Source organism: Phoenix dactylifera, chromosome 14 (genome assembly GCF_051530095.1).
Source record: "Phoenix dactylifera cultivar Ajwa chromosome 14, Ajwa_hap1_PhDact_Kaust_v1.1, whole genome shotgun sequence".
Classification (NCBI taxonomy): domain Eukaryota; kingdom Viridiplantae; phylum Streptophyta; class Magnoliopsida; order Arecales; family Arecaceae; genus Phoenix; species Phoenix dactylifera.
The window spans coordinates 27,294,259-27,294,791 of record NC_143203.1 but is presented as its reverse complement, the minus strand read 5'-3'; the positions used below and the strand labels follow the sequence as shown (position 1 = coordinate 27,294,791).

Below are 533 nucleotides of genomic sequence, written 5' to 3'. Positions count from 1 at the left end.
AAAAGAGAGAACATAGAAACCAATATAGCGGCGGCAGGAGCAGCATTTAACGTTAGACAAAGGTTAGATTTGATTCGCTTGCACATAGATACGGAGACACAGAGAGAAACCGCAAAAGCCCTGATCTTGTACTGATAACAAGGGTACAACAGAAATGTTTACAGAAAAGCGCCGTCTCTTGGCGCGAGCGGTCTTTCTTCCGATCGGATCAGATCCCGGGATCAAGCGCAGGACGCCTCCCTCCAGGGCGCGAGGGAAAAGAGCGCCTCCAGATCCGGCGGGTGGAAGTAGCCGTTCTTGGGCGGATCCCTCCTCTTCCCGAACGCCCCCGCCGGCGACTTCTTCTTCGGCGGCGGCGGGCACGGCAGCACCGCCGGTATCCGGCACTCCACCCTCTTCGGCGTCTCCCATCCTTCCATCTTCCTCTCCTCGTTGCTCTCCATCCTTCGCTCGCTCTCTCGCCTCTCGCAAGACGGAACCCGGAAGCGGGAAAGTTTGAAGAAGAGGCTGGAAGGAGCGGGGAGAGGTTTTGT

General features: G+C 57.0%; 1 protein-coding gene across 1 annotated transcript; it reads right to left on the bottom strand.

Annotated features, from left to right (window-relative positions):
- Positions 1-100: 100 nt before the first annotated feature.
- On the bottom strand, positions 101-533 carry LOC113461133 (cyclin-dependent protein kinase inhibitor SMR5-like). Its single transcript, XM_026800629.4, has one exon. It carries the CDS (start codon positions 441-443, stop codon positions 222-224), a length of 222 nt encoding a protein of 73 aa, XP_026656430.3. The 5' UTR covers positions 444-533; the 3' UTR covers positions 101-221.